The sequence below is a fragment of the Clytia hemisphaerica genome, unplaced genomic scaffold, assembly GCF_902728285.1.
Source record: "Clytia hemisphaerica strain Z4C2 unplaced genomic scaffold, Clytia hemisphaerica genome assembly, whole genome shotgun sequence".
NCBI lineage: Eukaryota > Metazoa > Cnidaria > Hydrozoa > Leptothecata > Clytiidae > Clytia > Clytia hemisphaerica.
Genome location: NW_027103512.1, coordinates 976,677 through 997,131, shown reverse-complemented (window position 1 = coordinate 997,131; position 20,455 = coordinate 976,677). Strand labels below are relative to the sequence as shown.

Below are 20,455 nucleotides of genomic sequence, written 5' to 3'. Positions count from 1 at the left end.
AAACACAATTCCTTACTTGCTTTGAAAAGAACTAATAGCGAGGTTAAATATCAGGTTTGCTCTAGAACACGTTTCCGTTCAGTTTCTCGTTCTAGAGCAAATCCGATATTTTTGCCCGGGGTTTGTCTGCCTAGCTTTCGGGTTAGCCTGTAGAAAAGTGCCGTAGCGCGAACGAAGGCTTCAAAAATTCGTCCGTCGTCCTGAGTTATCTACTGATACGTAACCTCAGGGCGCGTAAGAAGGTGCGTCAAAACTTAAAGGCGCGTCGAAATTCAGGCGCGTGGGCGCGTAAGGCGCGTCATTTAACAGACTCCTCATTGGACTACCCAAGCTAAAAACATTTGTACAAAGTTTCACCCTCGCGAGCCAGGGCCGATAAACGATTCTGCGACTTAAAGAGGCCAGTACCGTAAAATTGGAGGAATCGTTTAGGGCCCTGGTACTTTAGAAGAGAAAATATCAAGAATCTTGATATTTTTCGACCTTTGGACTCTGGCAGCTTGAGTGTGGGCAATATGTTGCGAAGACAAGTACAGCCGAGCTGCGAGCACACTTACTAAAATAATTTATATCAAAATGCTGTAAATAGTTCTTCTCCGTATGACCATTTGGCATGGGAAAAGAAAATAATGTTGAGTTGGACATTTGGAAGGGAAATGCAAGTAGAAAATGACTGTGTTTGTTGTTTGGAATAGAGAATGGCTTTGCTGTCTTTTAATGTTTTTTTACTGGCTCAAAATAAATTAGTAGCCTTGCAATAAGTCTCAACTTCCATCAATTACTGTTTTTTAAATTTGGCTCTCTGATATGGATATTTTCTTGTGGTGAAGTTTTAGGGTTGGTGCAGAAAACTGCTGTGAACTGGTCTTAAACAGTTAAAGCTATAAATTAACTGGCTTTAAACACACTCAGCAAATCTAAAGAAATTTCAACCTTGAAATTATTGCTTTCTTTCTCACTTTTAGACTATGTGAAAAATAAATAAAACATTTTCAACAGCTCTAATGCTTTGCTGCTGACTCTGCTGATGCTGCTCATCCAAAAAGTAGCTGATAGAATTTTTATATCCAGCCTCAAGAACGTAAACTCCAATTGTCCACCCATATCATGTCACCACAGCTGGGAACGATGAACATAGTGACAGTAGCAGTAGGATGAATTCAATCAGATTTTTGTACAACAACATAATGTTTTTGAGTGTAAAAACATGAAAAGTATCATGTCCTCAACATCATCATTGCATCTTGCTTTTGTAACGAATTGGCTGATTGGAATAAGCATGAGCTATAAAAACTCTGAGAGATTGCATTATTTGTTAGCCCTGGTTTTCCAGGATGCTAAATAACTAAATGCATTGCTCAGTTATCAGTGTCAGTTGAAGTTAATCTTAAACATTTGGCCACTGTTATGATGTTTAACTGGTTTAAATAATAAGAAAGAAAAGATTGATGGACACTTTATGGACTGTGTAACAATTAAGAGTGAAAATGCTTGATCTTTGTTACTTTCACTTCACTGAAAAACAATTATTTAACGAAAAGGGACAATTGGAGAGATAAAATGGTGAAATCAGCAAGAGGCAAAAATTGCGAAAAAATAAGAATTTGGGGAATACAATTACTTTGGAGAGAACTTATTTTGGCAAGGAGCTAAATAAAATAGAATTTTTTATAAATGTGGTTTTGAAGAGAAATCCAATTTTTAATTTTGGCAAAAACTAATTTGGGCAGATAGCACAGTATATAAAGTGGTTCTTTTATGCTAAAAAATTAGTGTTTCAAATAGAACTTTGTTGTTACTTAGGGGCCGTCCATATAGTACGTACCCACTAAAATGTCAAAAATTGAGTGTATATATATACCCCTCCCTCTATAGGCAAGCAGATGCAAATAGCTATACCCCCTGGTGAGTACGTACTTTTTTCATCCCCCCCCCCTGGCTGAAAAAAAATCAAATTCAAAAGGCTTGGGTTTTCCCCTTTTCCTATGAGAGAGAAACAGCTGATATTTTGTAAGGAACAAGCGAATAATAATTCTCTTTTTATGCTCTTTCAACCAATTTTACAAGCAAAAAAGGGCTGTGAATTTTTTTTCTCCGCGTACTTACTTTTTCTCTCGAAACACCTCCCCTTCCACTTCCCCTCTGTACGCAAGCATATGCTTTTGAGAAGACACCCCTCTCCCCCTTAGTGCGTACATACTATGTGGACGGCCCCTTAGGAAAATCACTGGAGTGGAAATTTTCTAATTTTGGTGAATTTTGTTCTTTTACTATATCATCATTCATTAAGAATTTATTTATTTATTTAGAGAACACATTGAATTATGTAAAATACCCATTTGAAATTTTATGAAAATTTTAATGCTAGCTATGAATCATTGTATAGAGTTTGGAATTAGATTCTAATTAATAAGAGTTTTCTGACTAGTAAAATGAATTTGATATTCTTGTGTGAATCTTTATACGTGCCATTTTTAAGATTTTTCTTGTGAATCTTTAAACGATTTTTAACTCAGGGTTTTGATAATAAAAACATGGCGTAATAAGTTTTTTAGAGATTTGGCAGATGATCAAAAGAAATCTGCAGGAATACATTTTACATGAAACTTTAATAAACTTGGAACATTTCGTTTTATTCAATTAACAAAAACAGTTAGAAATATTTACTGGTCCTATGAAAAATGTTCATGGGAAATGAAAATAATATTAGATTTTGTTGAATTTCAATATTAAAAAGAGGTCGATTGTAATCAAGGACTACCTTAAAGGAATAAATTATGACGGAAATAAAATTTGGAGGATTTACCAGGAATTCCGCCATACGTCAAATTAAATTCCCGCCAAATTTAATTTATCTCGTGTATTCTCCAAATTTGTGCTATTTCAGGCCTTAAAAGCAGGTTTTTGCTTATTTGGTAACAATTTTTGGCCAAAAATTTCCTTCAACCGCCAAATTAAATTCTCACCTAATTTCTTTTTTCTAGCAATCCGCCAAATTAAATTCCTCTGAAAAAACTTTTTCAACCACCCACCAAATTAAATTCCTGCCAAAATTTCTTCCTTCAAGGTATTATTATCAATTTTGTCAAGTCTCAAGAACAGTGAAGGTAAAGTACAATAATTCCAAATTTTATTTTTGCCTTTAATGGTTCCTAATTTTTGATTGAAAAAAGTTCCAAAAATTAATCTTGTTTATCAGTCCTTTCAGCTTCAAAGTATCAGATGCTTTATAATGAAACAGCTTTGCTCCAAAGAAAATGTGACATTTACAAAAAAAAAGCAGAGATATGTATTCAATTTTTTGTAGTAAATTTCGCAATCATTTTGTATCAAAATAACAGAACTTGAACTGAAAAGACATAATCTTAAAGTTCTATTCTGGAATTTTGACCAAAATGTAGTTGATTGCTATCTTTTGAAACAATGTCCAGAAATATTCATCTATAAAATAATAAAATTTGACACTTAATACAGCTTATGAAAAAAAAATCTGTCAATGTTACTTTAGACTGTATTCCTATTTGATTTTATCCTCAAAATAGGTTAAAAACTGAAGACTCTATGGAAAACTTTCCAAAAATTTTGTTATGTAGCAAATCAGAACATGATGACGACAGTGAAACATAATCTTTAGGTCAGAATAAATTCAACTGAAATCCAAAAAAGTCTAACATGTCATAATTGATAACCTAGATGACAGATTTGTTATATGTTTGCATAAATTTTATCCCGATAAAAAAACTACTTCCAGCTTCAACATTTTTTGTCAAATTTAGTCCAATATACACACTGTACCATACTAGTTTGTATACTTTTTGACATTTACGGTCAATATAAATAAATTTTCAGTCTGGTAATAGGTTATGTTTAAAGAATTGTTTCATGGTAAACATTAAAGAAACATATTTATTTCTTTTTCAATACTTGAAGTTTCTTGCTTTTACACATTCATCAGTTGATTAGAATTGTTCACATAATTGCCAAGCTTTTAATTGTATAAACCATAACACCATAACCAGAACATTTTTGCAGTGAGTTTGTATTGTACGTAGTCTCAAGTTTTTCTGAAAAAGCTTCTTCACCGATCAGTTCATTTTGACTACCAGTCAAGCAATCACTGGAGATGTATGCTTTTTTCTTTTTCATACTCCTGATGCCCATGGTCATGGACAAGATAGATGTCAAAATGTATAAACATCGGTCAGTCATTCATCACCAGTGATCAGATTATAAAGAAACATGCAAGATTGCTGTTGGAAATCAGTTCAAGCAAAACAATTATATGTGGACAGCAGAGGGTCTTTTCGAGTGAATCTTTAAACTATTTTCCATTTGTCTTTCTGTAAAAAATTGTTTTACAAGCAGTTCCAGTTCGCTCATAGCCTGGATATCCAGACCGTAAACTTTTTCACCGTCTAGTTTTTTATAATCTTGTCTCAGGTTTACGGTCTGGTTCAAGTAACTCGTCTGGCAGGGATATCTGTCCCTGCATATGCGAGTGTCTCTAATTGGTCAGTACGCGCCCAGTCACTGAGCAGAATTTTCGCGGGCTTTTCGATATTTCTCGATGCGCGCGCATAATTTATGGAAAAAGCTGACATGGCAAAAAAACATAAACAAATGAAAATGAAAACACAGGTTCATTTCGAAACAAAATGGCTGATGGAAAGGAGCCTTTATGAATGTGGCTGACGTTTGGATGTGGTTTGAATTAGTTTTGAAAGGCTTTTGAGTTTGTAAAAGAGGTTTTATGGCAAGTAATTATATGTGTCTGCCTGGGTTTCCAAAGTTTTGATAGTCTGTCAACAAGGGTTCACTCACAGGCAGTTTCAAACAAACTGTACCCGATTTTTTTAGTTACACCAGACTCTAAAATTTTAGAAACTTTGTATGTTGAGGTAAGAGTGTTTTTTTCTAAAATTTTGAGTCTGGATACCCAGGCTAGTTCGCTCAGTGCAGGGATAGACTGCTTATCAAGGTCTCGTAGTATCTTTCTCTGCCAATCAAGTTTCATTTAAATGACATTTTGCAATTTTGTCAATTGATTGGTTTGCCTAGAGTTCTTCATACTTCAACTTCTTCATGTTGAGAATCTGTCTTTGACTTTTAAATTTACTATTTACATCAGCCATTCATTACATATTTAGCTTGTTTTGATTTTTTCCAATTCTCGGAATTTGTAAAATGGCGGGATTATGCTAATCGACATACGTTTCGCGTACATGCCTAAAAGTACTTTCGTTTTTAAAGTGCACCAGGGCTTATATCCCCCGTCTACGCGTCCATCAGAATCATCAATAGCGTAAGGGGGTTAGATAAGCCATGGAGTCGAGGGTGACAAAGTTTTAGAGCAAACTTTGGATTTTATGATGATTTTTGTGAAAAAATAATATTTTTACGTAAAAATTTATTTTTTATTTTCAAAGTTGAAATCCCTGCTGACGTTAGCAAAATAAAAATTTGGATTTTTTTTTTCTCTTTCATCTGAAAGGTTTTTTACCCAGCTTTCAGAAAATATATACTTTATAGGGTGTAGCAACCTTTCAAGAGATATCCCCCTTATACTGAAAGTGTGTAAAATATTTTTCGAATTTCCAAAATTATTAAGACCGCTCAAGCATTTTTCAGCCTTATTTAAGCTTTCGACCTAAGCATCTCTGAGCCTGTTTTCGGATTTTTGTATGCTTATAAAAAAAACATGTATCTTTTTTTCTGATAATTGCGTAATCGTACATACTCCAACGAAAGCTCGCAACAGCGAAAGTTTTTAGGCTAGATATAATTATGGTATTACGTATAATTTAGGTCTTGTACATGGTAGGAAAAAATTGTAATAAATTGTATATCTTCAGTGGAATGAGATATGTATTGTTTGTAGTTGTTGTTACTATAAGAGGTAAGAAATTTTTGGTATACTTCTTCCCTCTTCTCTTCCTTCTTAATTTCTTCGAGGTAATGAGTGCGGTCACACTATAAAAGTTTTTAGTATCATGACTTATTTCAAACAATAGGTTTTACATAAAGGATTTTCTATAATATATAATAAAGATCAGAAAGATGAATTTTTGTTTGTCTGGTCTGGAATAATTAATGAGTAGATCTTCTGTTTACTTTCGTACATTACGGTCCGCAAATATTTTGTAGTGTAAGTAATTGATTACTTTTTCCGTGAATTCAGCGCTATTTCTTTGAAAAATGGAAGCAAACAAGAAGCTTTTTTTAATGCTCGTGTTGAAGAGACTGTCAGCGAAAAAGTATGCAAAAAGAAAAGCGCAAAATCGGCTAATGAAAAATACTATCCTTCGTTACCGAATGCAAAGAGCTAGGTATTTTTCTTTAATCATGAAGTCCTCCCTATTTAGCCTTTTCGTTCGTAACCGCAAAATTTGCGTTGTTACTAAAAGAGGTAACGAGTGGTAACGAGTGGTAACGAGTGGTAACGATGTGGTAACGAGTGGTAACGATGTGGTAACGAGGTGGTAACGAGTGGTAACGAGGTGGTAACGAGTGGTAACGATGTGGTAACGAGGTAACGAGTGGTAACCAGTTGAAAACGGTGGCCCTAAGTCTCCAAATTTGAATTTCTCGATTCTGGTGTTTTTGCAACAGATGCTGATGGCTCTTGAGGTTCTGCAGCAGGATCTGGCAGATCTGGTGAATGTGCAGTAGGAATTGGAGATATGGGGGAATGTTATGGTGGAGTTGATGATTCTGGTGAATATAATGCTGGTGTTGATGGATCTGATGAATCCAATCGTGGAGTTGGTGATTTTGGTGATTGTGCAGCAGGAGTTGATGCTTCTGGTGAATGTGCAGCAGGAGTTGGTGGTTCTGGTGAATGTGCAGCAGGAGTTGTTGATTCTGGTGAATGTGCAGCAGGAATTTGTGGTTCTGGTGAATATGCATCAGGAGTTGGTGGTTTTGGTGAATGTGCAGCAGGAGTTGGTGGTTCTGGTGAATGTGCAGCAGGAGTTGTTGATTCTGGTGAATGTGCAGCTGGATTTGGTGGTTCTGGTGAATATGCATCAGGAATTGGTGGTTTTGGTGAATGTGCAGCAGGAGTTGGTGGTTCTGGTGAATATGCAGCAGGATTGTTGATTCTGGTGAATGTGCAGTAGGAGTTGTTGATTCTGGCGAATGTGCAGCGGGAGTTGGTAATTCTGGTGAAAGCAATGGTGGAGTTGGTAGTTCTAGTGAATGTACAGCAGGAGTTGGTGATTCTGGTGAATGTGCAGCAGGAGTTGGTGGTTCTGGTGAATGCAATGGTGGAGTTAATGATTCTGGTGAATGTGCAGCAGTAGTTGGTGGTTCTGGTGAATATGCATCAGGAGTTGGTGGTTCTGGTGAATGTGCAGCAGGAGTTGGTGGTTCTGGTGATTGTGCCGCAGGAGTTAGTAATTCTGGTGAATGTGCAGCAGGAGTTGTTGATTCTGGTGAATGTGCAGCAGGATTTGGTGGTTCTGGTGAATGTGCAGGAGGATTTGGTGGTTTTGGTGAATATGCATCAGGAGTTGGTGGTTTTGGTGAATGTACAGCAGGAGTTGGTGGTTCTGGTGAATGTACAGCAGGAGTTGGTGGTTCTGGTGGATGTGCAGCAGGATTTGTTGATTCTGGTGAATGTGCAGCAGGAGTTGTTGATTCTGGCGAGTGTGCAGCGGGAGTTGGTAATTCTGGTGAAAGCAATGGTGGAGTTGGTGGTTCTAGTGAATGTACAGCAGGAGTTGGTGATTCTGGTGAATGTACAGCAGGAGTTGGTGATTCTGGTGAATGTGCATCAAGAGTTGGTGGTTTTGGTGAATGTGCAGCAGGAGTTGGTGATTCTGGTGAATGTGCAGCAGGAGTTGGTGATTCTGGTGAATTTGCAGTAGGAGTTGGCTGTTCTGGTGAATGGTCATCAGGAGTTGATTGTTCTGGTTAATGTGCTGCAGGATTTGACGGTTCTGGTGAATTTGATCTTGGCATTGATGGTTCTGGTGAATTTGATGGTGGCATTGAAGGTTGTGATGAACGGTTGTAGGAGTTGATAATTCTGCTGAATTTGCAGCAGAAGTTAATATTTTGATAAATTTTTATTGAGTTGTCATTCATGGATGTAATGAAAATACAGTTATGGTGAATCTGAAATTTTGGCGAATGTGCAGCGGGAGTTGGTAATTCTGGTGAAAGCAATGGTGGAGTTGGTGGTTCTTGTGAACGCAATGGTGGAGTTGGTGGTTCTAGTGAATGTACAGCAGGAGTTGGTGATTCTGGTGAATGTGCAGCAGGAGTTGTTGATTCTGGTGAATGTGCAGCTGGATTTGGTGGTTCTGGTGAATATGCATCAGGAATTGTTGGTTTTGGTGATTGTGCAGCAGGAGTTGGTGGTTCTGGTGAATATGCAGCAGGATTGTTGATTCTGGTGAATGTGCAGTAAGAGTTGTTGATTCTTGCGAATGTGCAGCGGGAGTTGGTAATTCTGGTGAATGTGCAGCAGGAGTTGTTGATTCTGGTGAATGTGCAGCAGGATTTGGTGGTTCTGGTGAATATGCATCAGGAGTTGGTGGTTTTGGTGAATGTGCAGCAGGAGTTGGTGGTTCTGGTGAATGTGCAGCAGGAGTTGTTGATTCTGGTGAATGTGCAGCTGGATTTGGTGGTTCTGGTGAATATGCATCAGGAATTGGTGGTTTTGGTGAATGTGCAGCAGGAGTTGGTGGTTCTGGTGAATATGCAGCAGGATTGTTGATTCTGGTGAGTGTGCAGTAGGAGTTGTTGATTCTGGCGAATGTGCAGCGGGAGTTGGTAATTCTGGTGAAAGCAATGGTGGAGTTGGTAGTTCTAGTGAATGTACAGCAGGAGTTGGTGATTCTGGTGAATGTGCAGCAGGAGTTGGTGGTTCTTGTGAACGCAATGGTGGAGTTGGTGGTTCTAGTGAATGTACAGCAGGAGTTGGTGATTCTGGTGAATGTACAGCAGGAGTTTGTGATTTTGGTGAATGTGCAGCAGGAGTTGGTGGTTCTGGTGAATGTGCAGCAGGAGTTGTTGATTCTGGTGAATGTGCAGCTGGATTTGGTGGTTCTGGTGAATATGCATCAGGAATTGGTGGTTTTGGTGAATGTGCAGCAGGAGTTGGTGGTTCTGGTGAATATGCAGCAGGATTGTTGATTCTGGTGAGTGTGCAGTAGGAGTTGTTGATTCTGGCGAATGTGCAGCGGGAGTTGGTAATTCTGGTGAAAGCAATGGTGGAGTTGGTAGTTCTAGTGAATGTACAGCAGGAGTTGGTGATTCTGGTGAATGTGCAGCAGGAGTTGGTGGTTCTTGTGAACGCAATGGTGGAGTTGGTGGTTCTAGTGAATGTACAGCAGGAGTTGGTGATTCTGGTGAATGTACAGCAGGAGTTTGTGATTCTGGTGAATTTGCAGCAGGAGTTGGTGGTTCTGGTGAATGTGCAGCAGGAGTTGTTGATTCTGGTGAATGTGCAGCAGGAATTGGTAGTTCTGGTGAATATGCATCAGGAGTTGGTGATTCTGGTGAATGTGCAGTAGGAGTTGGCTGTTCTGGTGAATGGTCATCAGGAGTTGATTGTTCTGGTTAATGTGCTGCAGGATTTGACGGTTCTGGTGAATTTGATCTTGGCATTGATGGTTCTGGTGAATTTGATGGTGGCATTGAAGGTTGTGATGAATGGTTGTAGGAGTTGATAATTCTGCTGAATTTGCAGCAGAAGTTAATATTTTGATAAATTTTTATTGAGTTGTCATTCATGGATGTAATGAAAATACAGTTATGGTGAATCTGAATTTTTTTGCTAATTAATGAACGTGTTGTTATTACATCCATGAATAACATCTCAATAACAATTTATCAGTATATTAACTCCTGCTGCAAATTCACCAAAACTATCAACTCCTACAGCACATTCACCACAATCATCAATGTCTCTATCAAATTCACCAGAACCATCAACTTAACCATCACATTCACCAGAACCATCAAATCCTGCAGCACATTAACCAGAACCATCAATGCTACCATCAAATTTACCAGAACCATCAATGCCACCATCAAATTCACCAGATCCATTAACTCCACTATCATATTCACCAGAACCATCATTTCCTGATGGATCTTCACCAGAATTAACAACTCCTGCTACATATTCACCAAAACTATCAACTCCACCATTGCATTCACCAAAACCATCAACTCCACCAGTGCATGCACCAAAATCACATCCACCAGAAGCATCAAAGCCTGATGCAAATTCACCAAAACCATCAACTCCACCATTGCATTCACCAAATCAACCAACTTTACCATTACATTCACCAGAACCATCAACTACACCATTGAATTCACCAAAACAACCAACTCTACAATCGCATTCACCACAAGCATCAACTCCTGATGCACATTCACCAAAACCATCAACTCCACCATTGTATTCACCAAAACAACAAACTTTACCATCACATTCACCAGAATCACCAACTCCCGCTGCACATTCGCCAGAATCAACAACTCCTGCTGCACATTAACCAGAATCAACAACTCCTGCTGAAAATTCACTAGAACCACCAATTCCTGCTGCACATTCACCAGAACCACCAACTCCTGATGCACATTCACCAGAAGCATCAACTCCTGCTGTACATTCACCAGAATCAACAATCCTGCTGCACATTCACCAGAACCACCAACTCCTGCTGCACATTCACCAAAACCACCAACTCCTGATGCATATTCACCAGAATCAACAACTCCTGCTGCGCATTCACCAGAACCACCAACTCCTGCTGCACATTCACCAGAACCACCAAATCCTGCTGTACATTCACTAGAACCACCAACTCTACCATTGCTTTCACCAGAATTACCAACTCCCGCTGCACATTCGCCAGAATCAACAACTCCTGCTGCACATTCACCAGAATCAACAACTCCTGCTGCACATTCACCAGAACCACCAACTCCTGCTGCACATTCACCAAAACCACCAACTCCTGATGCATATTCACCAGAACCACCAAATCCTGCTGCACATTCACCAGAATCAACAACTCCTGCTGCACATTCACCAGAATCACCAACTCCTGCTGTACATTCACCAGAATCACCAACTCCTGCTGTACATTCACTAGAACCACCAACTCCACCATTGCTTTCACCAGAATTACTAACTCCCGCTGCACATTCGCCAGAATCAACAACTCCTGCTGCACATTCACCAGAATCAGCAACTCCTGCTGCACATTCACCAGAACCACCAACTCCTGCTGCACATTCACCAAAACCACCAACTCCTGATGCATATTCACCAGAACCACCAAATCCTGCTGCACATTCACCAGAATCAACAACTCCTGCTGCACATTCACCAGAACCACCAACTCCTGCTGCACATTCACCAGAACCACCAACTCCTGCTGCACATTCACCAGAAGCATTAACTCCTGCTGCACATTCACCAGAACCACTAACTCCTGCTGTACATTAACCAGAAGCATCAACTCCTGATGCATATTCACCAAAATCACCAACTCCACGATTGGATTCATCAGATCCATCAACACCAGCATTATATTCACCAGAATCATCAGCTCCACCATAACATTCACCAGAACCACCAACTCCCGCTGCACATTCGCCAGAATCAACAACTCCTGCTGCACATTCACCAGAATCAGCAACTCCTGCTGCACATTCACCAGAATTACCAACTCCTACTGCACATTCACCAGAAGCATCAACTCCTGCTGTACATTCACCAGAACCACTAACTCCTGCTGTACATAAACCAGAAGCATCAACTCCTGATGCATATTCACCAAAATCACCAACTCCACGATTGGATTCATCAGATCCATCAACACCAGCATTATATTCACCAGAATCATCAGCTCCACAATAACATTCACCAGAACCACCAATTCCTGATGCACATTCACAAGAATCACCAACTCCTGATGCAGAACCTCCAGAACCATCAATCTTTGATTCACATTCACGAGAACCATCAATTCCACCATTTCATTCACCCAAACAACCAACTTTACCATCACATTCACCAGATCCATCAACTCCACCATAACATTCCCCCAAATCTCCAATTCCTACTGCACATTCACCAGATCTGCCAGGTCCTGCTGCAGAACCTCAAGAGCCATCAGCATCTGTTGCAAAAACACCAGAATCGAGAAATTCAAATTTGGAGACTTAGGGCCACCGTTTTCAACTGGTTACCACTCGTTACCTCGTTACCACATCGTTACCACTCGTTACCACCTCGTTACCACATCGTTACCACTCGTTACCACATCGTTACCACTCGTTACCACTCGTTACCACTCGTTACCTCTTTTAGTAACAACGCAAAATTTGGGCCTATGATCCAAATTTTGATTTGCGATGGCGTAACGAATTTCGAATGAAACATTCAACATTTTTGGCTATAGTTGAATTGGTCAGACCAAGGCTTGAGAAAAGAGACACGCAACTTCGAAAAGCTATTCCTATTGAAAAACGTGTTGGAGTTGCTCTTTGGAGATTATCAAATGGTAATTCTTTTCGATGCATTGAAAAAACATTTGGGGTTGGGAAATCTACTGCCGTTGAAATCAGTGCGGAGTTTTGTCGAGAGCTTTTCAGAATATCCCATTTATTCATTAAATTCCCTGGCAGCACAGAAGAAACTGCAGAGGCAATTGTCAAATTTAAAAATGATTATCGTTCGAAAATTCCTCAAGTTGTAGGAGCTGTTGATTGGACACATATTCATATTCAAACCCCATTCATCGATGAAAAAGCCGACTATTACAGTAGAAAGCAAAAGTATACAGTAGGTCTACAAGGTCTTGTTGGAGCTAACCTTATGTTTCTTGACGCTGCCAGTGGATTCCCGGGAAGTTCTCATGACTCAAGGAACATGAGAAACACAACACTGTTTCGCAGAGCAGAACCGACGTTATTGAAGAATGCCGAATTAGACCTCTAATTTTAGGTGATGGAGCATACCCACTACTTTCTTGGCTAGTGACCCCCTACCCGTTTGGACCAGCTCAAACAAGAGAACAAAGAAAATTCAACAAATTTTTTTCTAAAGCAAGAGTACACGTAGAGAGGGCGTTCGGGATTATCAAGGCCCGTTGGAGAATTCTTTTGAAAAGACTAGACAATGAAATCCAAAACGTAACTCATGTAGTGATTGCGTGTTGTGTTTTACATAATATTTGCCAAATATATAAAGATGAATATCCGGATGATGACACTGTTCTGAGAGAAATTTTACGTCAAGAAAGGCAAGCTAGACAGCGAAGAAGGCAAGACCACGAAAGAAATCCAGACGGTGTAGCAGTCAGACAAACGTTGACAAGTTTTGTTAATGCTTGAGCTCAGAAGATATTTTCCTATTTTTATAATTTTTCTACAAAAAATTATAAATAGCAAAACGAAAAAAAATTAACCGTTAAAACTTGTTAATAACAAAAGAAAAAAACGCTTTGGGATGTGTCCATTTTATTTCTCCTTTTCATCTTTTCTGTGGTCATTTTTGTTAGCAAAAAGTGCTCCGAATTGCATAAAAAAATCTCTCTCTTTGTCTTTTTCCTTTGCATCCAACTCCATTTGCTTTTCAATCATTTTTTCTTGAAATTTTTGGAATCGATCTTCACTAGCTTCGAATCTGTTCATTTGTTCCTTCTGTAGCTCAATTAATTGTTCTTGTTTGGGTTTCTTTTCCTTTCCCTTTGCTTTAGCTTTGGCCTTCACGCCTTCATAAAAATCATCATTTTCTTCATCGTAACTCCAGTCATCGTCGCCTTCAAATTTTCGTTTAAGTTTTTTCTTGTCAGTTTCTGCGTCACTTTCACGAAATTGGTCATCAGCTACTGCAGCTACTTCTGGAATTTCTGCTGTATTTTCCTCGGTAGAAATATTTTCTAAAGTGGGTGCTTCAACCGCTGGTGTTCTTTCTTCCATGTCGAAGCTTGGAATTTCAGCTTCACAAACCTCATTCGATCGAACGATTCCGACTTCAGCGAATTGAGTTAGCGATGTACATGGTCTGTCTGAAAGCAGAACATCCAATTCGTCGTAATATGGACAGGTACGGCGTTTGTCACCACTGTTTCTTGGGTCAGTATTAGCAGCTTTACATTTGTTATAAGCGTCTTTTAGAGTCCTCAATTTCAATTTGCATTTCTGGGTAGTTTTCACTGGGCCATGTTTTGAAACAGCGCTAGCGATTGAAGACCAGACTTGATTACATCGACTTGATAAAAGTTCGTCAAAGTTATCTTGATACATGCTCATAAAAACTCTAGTTTGGTCTTTAGTCCATCTTTCCCTTGTTGTTTTTTGATCGTTGGAATCTGATGATACATTTTCAGTTTGTTGAGAAGCTGCCGCTGCTGATGAAGAAGCCACGTTGTTTGGTTGAACGCGCGGTTCCAAAAGATTTTGCTGTAAGTTAGATTGAGTTTGTTGTACGTTATTTGGTGGTAAGCTGGGCGTGATATTTACGTTATTCTGTTGGTTCAGTTGAAATCTCTGAGCTTGATAGTTTTGCGATAGATAGTAAAAGAAGTTTGGATCCATCCTCCTTGAAAAAAACGTGTCTTCTCCTCTGATTTCTTTTAACAAAAGTCAATAACAGACACACCCTCTCTCGCTCTTATTACATGAAAAAACTTTGAGAGAAAAAATTCTGCGAAAGTTCTGGGTGTATTTGCACAACGGCTTTGCATATTAAATGAGCCAGAATGAGCTTCTATTATGAAAAAGAGGAAAAGTGAGAGAATCTCACCTTTTAGTCATGACTAAACTATTTAAGTCATGCCCCGGAGCATGACTTATTTTTTAGAAAAAAATAATTACAATCCTTTTGTTTTTAATGTGCGCCTGTATTGAAAGCTTACTTCATCGTAGTCACACTATGAAATTTTAAAAATTTTAAAATGGTTTTTAACAATAGAGCTTCTCAATAGTGCTTTTTTCTATTAGTTTTCAGTTTATTTTTCTCTTACCAGGAAATTAATAAACAAACTCATTCAAACTTTTTGACCTTTTACATTATGGACACCGAATCAAAAGCACTACTTCTGCTCCTTCTCAAGCACTATCAAAAGAAGCATAAAAAACGACGTTTTAGCAAAATTTGTTTCAAAAACGCAATATCCCATCATCGCTCGTTAACTAGAAGATTCTTTTTGTCATCCATCATGCGTACTTCTTTGCTACAATTAAGAGTTCGTAGAGCACGTTCGTTATGGGCTTACCCCAGACAAGAGTTTTGGTTTTCGCGTATGCAGGCAGATCAGATTTTTAATCATTTTTGGCGTAACGATTTTCGAATGTCACGGGAGACCTTTCTGTCGTTAGTAGCACTTGTTCGGCCAAGATTAGAAAAACGTGACACACAGTTACGCAGAGCAATACCCATAGAAAAAGAGTAGCGATTGCTTTATGGAGGCTGGCAACTGGAAACTCCTTTAGGACTGTCGCAAAAACATTTGCCGTTGGAAGCTCAACGGCAGTACAAATAACAAAGGAATTTTGTTTAGAACTAACGAGACTCTCCCAAAGGTTTATCAAATTTCCTCAAACAAGAAGAGATACTGCTAAGGCGATAGAAGAATTTAAGATGAACTACCAAACCGAATTTCCCCAGGTAGTTGGCGCTTTGGATGGAACTCACATCCCAATATCTGCTCCCAGTGTTGAATCGAAAGCTGACTATTACAGTAGGAAACAGTGCTACACAGTACACAGTATCAGTACAAGGGTTAGTTGGGGCAAATTTAATGTTTTTAGATGTTGCAACGGGATTTCCAGGTAGTTATCACGACGCTAGAAACCTTCGAAACTCCTCACTCTTTAGAAGGGCCGAAAATCAAGAAATTTTGACGAAACCCATTGACGTAATCGATGATTCAGAAATAAGACCCCTTGTCCTCGGAGACGGTGCCTATCCCTTACTATCATGGCTAATCACACCACACCAATTCGGACCAGGGCTAACAAGAGATCAACGTATTTTTAACCGAAAATTATCGAGTGGTCGGGTTCATGTCGAGAGAGCATTTGGGATCTTAAAAGCTCGATGGAGAATCTTACTCAAACGACTTGATAATAGGATTGAAAATGTCGCTGCTGTGACAATCGCCTGCGTCACTCTACACAATTTTTGTCAAATGAACAATGAAACTTATACAGACGAGGATGGTGTTCTCGAAAATATTTTGAGACAAGAGAGACAGTCAAGACAAAGAAGACGGCAGAATTATGATCGAAATCCTAATGGAAATACTTCTCGTATCTCATTAACCAACTATTTAAATCAATAAACGACATGTCAAAAGAAAAACTATGATAAAAATCCTAATCTGGGCTCCCAGAATACTGTCCGTGACAAGTGATCGAAGTGACAAGTGCCAATTCGTGTCAATGTAAAATTTCAAAAGATACTACTGCGTACTACTGTAATAATACCGTTTTTAACAAAAGAATTTTTCTGAACTTAAAAAAGTTATTTGTTGTTGTTGTTATTGTCTTTATTACCGGCAAATATCTGTCCAAATTGTAAGAAAAACTCTCTTTCTTTTTCTTTGTCTTTGGCTTCAGCCTCAAGCTGTTTTTGGTACATTGATAGTTTTTGAAAGTTTTCTTCACTTCTCTCAAAAACTTTAATTTGCTCCTTTTGCATTTCGAGAAGCTGTTCCTGGAATGTTCTCGGTTTTTCTTTCTTTGGAACCCGGGGGGGGGGGGGGGGGGTACTTAGGCAAATGGAGGGTACGGTATGTGCCGCCCTTAAGGGTACCTTTTTTGGACTTCCAAGGTCCCGCTAAGGGTCGGAAAAATCAGAAAATCAAATTTCAGTCCCACTAAGGGTCGAAAAATTGGAAAATTTCAACTTTTTACCCCCTGAAAGATCGAAATTTGGTCAAAATTGGTCAAATTTGTCCCGCTAAGGGTCGCAAAATTCCCAAAATTTTCCTTTGTTTTCTCCTTTTTAGTCCCGGTAAGGGTCCAAAGTTCGAAAGTCGGGCGGCACCCCCCCCGTCAGCTCGCAACCCTAGTACCCCCCCCGGGCTTTGGAACTTTCTTGGCGGAATGTTTACGCACGTCAGTTTCTAACTGTTTCACATATTCTAGTGAACTATCTAAGTCATCTTGTGTCTCGTTTTCTTCGATAAGTTTTCTCTTGATAGCTGAACTTGCACTGCAAGGTTCAATGCCCGACGCATCATCTTTCTCAACTGCTGGTGGTGTGGTTACATCAAAATTCTCAGAAGGCTCTAACTCGTTTCCTGCGCCGACTTCACAAAATTCAGGTAGATTTTCAACATCTCTGTCGGATAACACTTTGTCAATATCATCAAAATATTCACACTTTTTAACAGCGGCTCCACCAGTTGATTCGTTCATGAGCTTTTTGCATTTATGATATTTGTCTTTCATTCCCCATATCTTTTGCTTGCATTGATTTAGATTTTTCGGTTGTCCATGCTTTGAAACTTTTTTCACGATGTCCGGCCAAACCTGGTTACAGTAACCTGATAACAGATTGTGTATTTTCTGGCCCAGTACGCTGAAGCTCTAAAGACGTGGGTGAAAATATACAATCTGAAGAATATGGTCGGTCGCCTGTTCGCGGACCGCGTAGAATTTTATTTAAGAGGAACAGGTCAGAGTGCAATGTCGACAGGGAAGGGTGTCATGGCCGACAACTTTTGGGTAGGGAGATATGGCAAGTTCTCTCAAAGCAAATTCAGAACTTTTTTGGAAAAGAAGCATCCAAAACATTATTGTACTTCACAAACAAGGTTCTTCTATGGATGAATATGCTCAAAAAAGAATCTTTTTTTGCTTTAAACTGGTCACACAAGAGAAAACAAAGTATAATAACATCATACACAAATATCACTTAAAAAGAGAGAAAAATCATAAACAAACATCTTTATATTATCAGTAGAAGAAAACTGAAGCTATAGAAAATGAATACAAACCATTACTGAATACTTTTATGAGGTTTATAAAGTATAAAAACCAAAAAAACTTGAGTTTTAAAACAATAACAAACATCCATTTTCACCTTCCGCCTCCAATTTGAAACCTTTCCACTCGCAAAGCATTGTGGGACAGAATTTTAATTCCTATCTATAAAATACACTTTTCATGGAGCGCCATTTAAATTTTTAAGTTTTCGGCACGAGACAAAAAGTTGACTCAAAATTTCTGTAAAGATAGGGCCATTTTCCTCAGATGTTAGTTTTTAGCGATCTTCAGAGCTTCAGCGTGTCGCGTTAAGAAAACTCCACAGCTGCTATCAGGTTAGGTTACAGCGACTTGATTGAATTTCGTTGAAATTTTCGCACCATTGCGTGATTAGTATATGTTTTTGTTTTTTGGTGAAACGAATTTTCTTTGGTTCAGGTTGTGTTTGAGGAGCTTGGTGTGGAACGACTTGTTGTGGAAACATTGGAGGTACCATTTGCTGAGGTGGAAAGGGTTGCATCGGCGGCATTTGTGAAGATACCATTTGTTGTGATGCCATTGGTGGCATTTCGTTAAGGTGACTTGGTACAGGATAATACATAGGTTTGTAACCTGGACCACAATAATTGTTATAATTCATTTTGCTTCGCTTCACAAACTCGACACTTTGCACACAGAAACAGTGCACAGCTTTCTTTGAAATGATTTGTGTGAGAGAAATCTTCTCACGTTTATTTATATCACCACACCCACCCCATTATATTCTGTATGAATGATACACTACTTCTTTTATGGAAACAATGAAATCACCCAGATATCATTTTGCATTTTTCTGAGAGGTCCATTGTTTTAAAATTCAAAACAGAAAAGAGGAGCTCGGGGGCACCTCGAAAAATTTTTAAGATTTAAACAATAAAGTCTTTTGTGTCTGGCTTGAGCAAGAGAAGAAAAAACTCAAAACTTTTCAGACCGGAATTGATTTGAGATCGTAACTGAAAAGAATTTTGCTTCTACCTATTGTTATCCGATTTTATAAAAAGTAAAATCTCTAGTGTGACCACAATGTTTAGTCATGACTAAACTTTAATGTTAAATAAACAAACTTTCTATAGGGACGCACATTCGAAACAATGGAACTTAAATAAAAGTTCCCAGTCTGACCGCACTAAATCAGGCGTAAGTTTAATGGAACAAATTGATTAAAGAATAGAAAAAGTTTCATTTCGAAATGTTCTTCGACGGTTAGTGTAAAACGCAGGTCACAGGTCACAGGTCGCAGGTCACAGGTCACAGGTCAGTGATGACAGGTTAACTCTAATCAATGTCATTGCAGAGGAAAATGTTTGGAAAACACAAAGAATTATCAAAAACATAATTCTCAAGCAATTTCATCCATATAAAACCATTTCAAACATCAAAATTTAACCATGTGCTTTTATCGATCTTTCGCGGTTTGCGCCGTGTATAACGCAGACCAGAAAATATTTGAAACCATATTATACGTATAACAGGTATATTACATATTGTAATGTTTGTAATGTTATATGATGGTTACATATAATAAAACAAATCGCTCTAAAACTACCTTCTCAGAGAACTCACGAGCTTCTGATTGGTGTAATTTTATATCCAGCCATATTGTTATCATCACATTCGGCATGCTGAATATTTTTGGTGTTTTTCTCTTGTAAGACATGATATTCTGTAATTCTGTCAATATTTTTGTCAAAATATGTCATTAAGTCGTTAAAATGACAATTGAATAATTAGTTAGTTTCATCCTTCTAAAACCACTCTCTTAGGGACCTCACAAGCTTCTGATTGGTGCCGCTTTATATCCATTCACACTATCTACATCACATTCTGTATTATAAATATTTTTCGTTTTTTTGTCTGTTCTTGCATCATATTTTATGATTCTGTTAATATTTTTGTCAAAAATTGTCATTAAGACATTAAAATAATAACTGAATAATTAATTAGTTCCATCCTTCTAAAACCAATCTCTTAGGGTCCTTGCAAGCTTCTGTTTGGTGCCATTTTATATCCATTCACACCATCCACATCACATTTTGTATAATAAATATTTTTCGTGCTTTTGTCTTGCTAGGCATCATATTTTATGATTTTGTCATTATTTTTGTAAGTAAGTTTCACTATGTCAAAATAGGCTGTTATTCTATTCAATTGTCATTTTATAATATCTAAATAGCATGTATTACTTTTTTGTAATTTAATGCGCTATGTATTGATGTTATGTATCTGTTATGATCTTATTTTTTTTTCCGGTCTGCACTTTGTTGACCTGTGACCTGCGACCTGTGACCTGCGACCTGTGACCTGTGACCTGCGACCTGTGACCTGCGTTTTACACTAACCGGTTCTTCGAGTAAAAAAAATTAAGCATAAAACACAAGTAGTAAAGCTAAATCTTCAAAATTCGTCCATTAACTAGATAAAAAATATTTGGAAAATGTTCTCATAA

The 20,455-nt window shown here is 38.3% G+C and overlaps 3 protein-coding genes across 3 annotated transcripts; all 3 read left to right on the top strand.

Moving 5' to 3' along the window:
* The first annotated feature begins 6,680 nt into the window (after positions 1–6,680).
* Positions 6,681–9,670, top strand: LOC136799194 (uncharacterized PPE family protein PPE12-like). Its single transcript, XM_067055880.1, has 6 exons — positions 6,681–6,756; positions 7,329–7,463; positions 8,142–8,409; positions 8,714–8,943; positions 9,189–9,356; positions 9,582–9,670. The coding sequence occupies exons 1-6, from the start codon at positions 6,681–6,683 to the stop codon at positions 9,668–9,670; spliced, it is 966 nt and encodes a 321-aa protein (XP_066911981.1).
* A 331-nt stretch (positions 9,671–10,001) lies between these two features.
* On the top strand, positions 10,002–10,514 carry LOC136799193 (adhesive plaque matrix protein-like). The gene has a single exon (XM_067055879.1). The coding sequence runs from the start codon at positions 10,002–10,004 to the stop codon at positions 10,512–10,514; it is 513 nt and encodes a 170-aa protein (XP_066911980.1).
* Positions 10,515–12,403: 1,889 nt separating this feature from the next.
* Positions 12,404–12,970, top strand: LOC136799192 (uncharacterized). Its single transcript, XM_067055878.1, has one exon. The coding sequence runs from the start codon at positions 12,404–12,406 to the stop codon at positions 12,968–12,970; it is 567 nt and encodes a 188-aa protein (XP_066911979.1).
* The last annotated feature ends 7,485 nt before the right edge of the window (positions 12,971–20,455 follow it).

Coding starts and splice junctions, on each gene's coding strand:
- LOC136799194 (XM_067055880.1), top strand. CDS start 6,681: ATGGGGGAATGTTATGGTGGAGTTGATGATTCTGGTGAATATAATGCT. Junction 6,757..7,328: donor TGGATCTGATGAATCCAATC/GTGGAGTTGGTG, acceptor AATATGCATCAG/GAGTTGGTGGTTCTGGTGAA. Junction 9,357..9,581: donor AGCAGGAGTTGGTGATTCTG/GTGAATGTACAG, acceptor AATGTGCTGCAG/GATTTGACGGTTCTGGTGAA.
- LOC136799193 (XM_067055879.1), top strand. CDS start 10,002: ATGCTACCATCAAATTTACCAGAACCATCAATGCCACCATCAAATTCA.
- LOC136799192 (XM_067055878.1), top strand. CDS start 12,404: ATGAAACATTCAACATTTTTGGCTATAGTTGAATTGGTCAGACCAAGG.